The 2,334-nt window shown below is 40.7% G+C and overlaps 1 protein-coding gene across 1 annotated transcript; it reads left to right on the top strand.

Annotated features, from left to right (window-relative positions):
* The first annotated feature begins 679 nt into the window (after positions 1-679).
* LOC311122783 (trypsin inhibitor ClTI-1-like) lies at positions 680-1,995 on the top strand. Its single transcript, XM_084197100.1, has 4 exons — positions 680-789; positions 1,039-1,079; positions 1,574-1,683; positions 1,800-1,995. The coding sequence occupies exons 1-4, from the start codon at positions 744-746 to the stop codon at positions 1,843-1,845; spliced, it is 243 nt and encodes an 80-aa protein (XP_084053226.1). The 5' UTR covers positions 680-743; the 3' UTR covers positions 1,846-1,995.
* The last annotated feature ends 339 nt before the right edge of the window (positions 1,996-2,334 follow it).

Raw genomic sequence — 2,334 nt, 5'->3', positions numbered from 1 at the left:
CATGTGAGTAGAGGTAAAGTGACTAGGCATAAATAATTAACAGAGTAGCATCAGCGTAAAAAGATGGGGTTGGGGGGCAAATAGTCTGGGTAGCCATGATTAGCTATTCAGGAGTCTTATGGCTTGGGGGTAGAAGCTTGGTGGAGACCTACACGGTATAATGACAATGACTGGAACGAATTGCAAAAATCTCTGAAGCTGGAGACTCTTATCTCCCTCAATAACTTTAAGCATCAGTTGTCAGAGCACCTTACCGATCACTGCACCTGTACACAGCCCATCTGAAATTAGCCCACCCAACTACCTCATCCCTATATTGTTATTTAATTTGCTCTTTTGCACCCCATTATCTCTATTTGCACATAATCTCTTGCACATCTAGCATTCCAGTGTTAATACTATTGTAATTATTCTGCACTATAGCCTATTTATTGCCTTACCTCCATAACTTGCTACATTTGCACACACTGTATATATATTTTCTGTTGTATCTCTGACTTTATGTTTTTTTTTTTTACCCCATATGTAACTCTGTGTTGTTTTTTGTTGCACTACTTTGCTTTGTCTTGGCCAGGTCACAGTTGTAAATGAGAACCTGTTCTCAACTGGTTTACCTGGTTAAATAAAGGTGAAATAAATAAAAATAAAATAAAAAATAAATAGGGGGTGGAGACCTACACGGTATAAATACGGCTCCGGTGCCACACAACGTCACCTGCCTACACCCCTTCACTACGGAGAGAATGTGGAACTTTACACGACTGACTCTCGCACTCCTCTGTGTTGCCGGTGAGTGTTGTTCAATTTTACTTAATTAGTTTCAAGTGGCAGTCAAATAGTTTTATTAAATAACATTAACTTCTAAGAGCAGTTTAGACAAACAGTCAATACTACCCCCGGACTGCCTCTGTTGGCGCCCGCGCAAATCTACGACTAGAGAAAAGATGCGCTATCTGTCGTTTAGATTAGAACGGCTGGAAATCAAATCTGATGTTAAATCATAATTAGTCTAAGGCTTGACATCTTTCTCCATTTTAGTTTTGGCACGAGGAGCGAGTCTCCCTGACGGCAGCATAGAGGTAAGCAGGCTAAACCGTTTCTTTTTTTGGAGGGAAAGGCTATGCGCATTCATAAAACACTTTGTCCTATGTGCTGGATTGACAGTAGTTAATAATGTAGAACACTGGTATGGGCCTTACTCTGTACAAGATTCAATTGTTCACCAAGTACACCTGTATGTATACAGTCACTTCCTGGTCAACAACTAGTTGACATGACAGTCAGGGGTGTATTCATTAGTCCGATTCTGTTGCAAAACGTTTTTCAACCAATGAGAATTTCTATTGGGCAAATTCCCTGTTTGTGTTGCGTTTGCTTCAATTTGTTTGCTTGAGTGAAACGTTTTGCAATAGAATCTGAGAAATGAATACACCCCAGGTGCACTGTGGAAGGGGTGGAAAACGTATGGCTTGTTCCCTGTTATCCATGTTCTCTTCATATGGTGTCATACTAGTACACTATATTACCAACACCTCTTATTTATTTATTACATAACCTGGTTTTTGTCCAACAGCCTAACTGTTCCAAGTACAACCTGCCCATGTGCAACAAGCTATATGATCCAGTGTGTGGAACCGATGGCATCACCTACGGTAGCGAATGCGAGCTGTGCTATGAAAACATGTAAGTAACCAACTAAAGCTTTCAACAACTTGTCTTGTTCTGTGCTTGTCTGTCTGTGCCTCTGTCTCGTTCTGTGTTTGTGCGTGTCTTTAATTCTGCTCCATGTGTGTTCCCAGGGTGCATAATCGTCACGTTCACATCAGGAGTAACGGAGAGTGCTGAACCAGACGTGACCGTCCATTGTCTCAGCGACACACCAGGCCCTCAACATTACTTTGAACCATTTCCTGTTGCCTTGTCAAAACACTGACATGTTTTCTGCTGCCTTCTAAAAACCGGTCTCAAGTGCCTCAATAAACTTTGAACAATTTCTTCAATGCCTGTTTCCTTCTCCAACCCTTATTGGCTCCCTGTTTGTCATAGTCTTCTGTAGAGCACTTCACTACCTAGTCTTTAAGACTTGTGTAGTGTACTTCTTGGTGGTAAAATTGTCAACTTGTAAAATTGTATTTTAAATGGAATAGTCTTCATAGTGTGTGCTTTATTTCTCCACCTTTTTATCTGTAATTAAAACTATTTTAGCAAAGTCAATTGTTTCCTTGTCAACCGGAATAGTCTGGATGAATGGTTGAAATGTGGAGGAACTGGTTCTGCTGCACCCATGACAACTTGTTTGTTTAGTCATTATGATTCCTACAAAGGTACAGTGGG

Source organism: Coregonus lavaretus, assembly GCF_964263955.1.
Source record: "Coregonus lavaretus genome assembly, contig: HAP1_SCAFFOLD_845, whole genome shotgun sequence".
Lineage (NCBI taxonomy): Eukaryota > Metazoa > Chordata > Actinopteri > Salmoniformes > Salmonidae > Coregonus > Coregonus lavaretus.
This window is presented reverse-complemented; position numbering and strand designations above follow the sequence as displayed.

Bases quoted from the DNA above. Each gene is read 5' to 3' on its own strand.
- LOC311122783 (XM_084197100.1), top strand. From the start codon at position 744: ATGTGGAACTTTACACGACTGACTCTCGCACTCCTCTGTGTTGCCG. The intron at 790-1,038 runs GTGAGTGTTGTT...TCTCCATTTTAG, and splicing joins CGCACTCCTCTGTGTTGCCG to TTTTGGCACGAGGAGCGAGT. The intron at 1,684-1,799 runs GTAAGTAACCAA...GTGTGTTCCCAG, and splicing joins GAGCTGTGCTATGAAAACAT to GGTGCATAATCGTCACGTTC.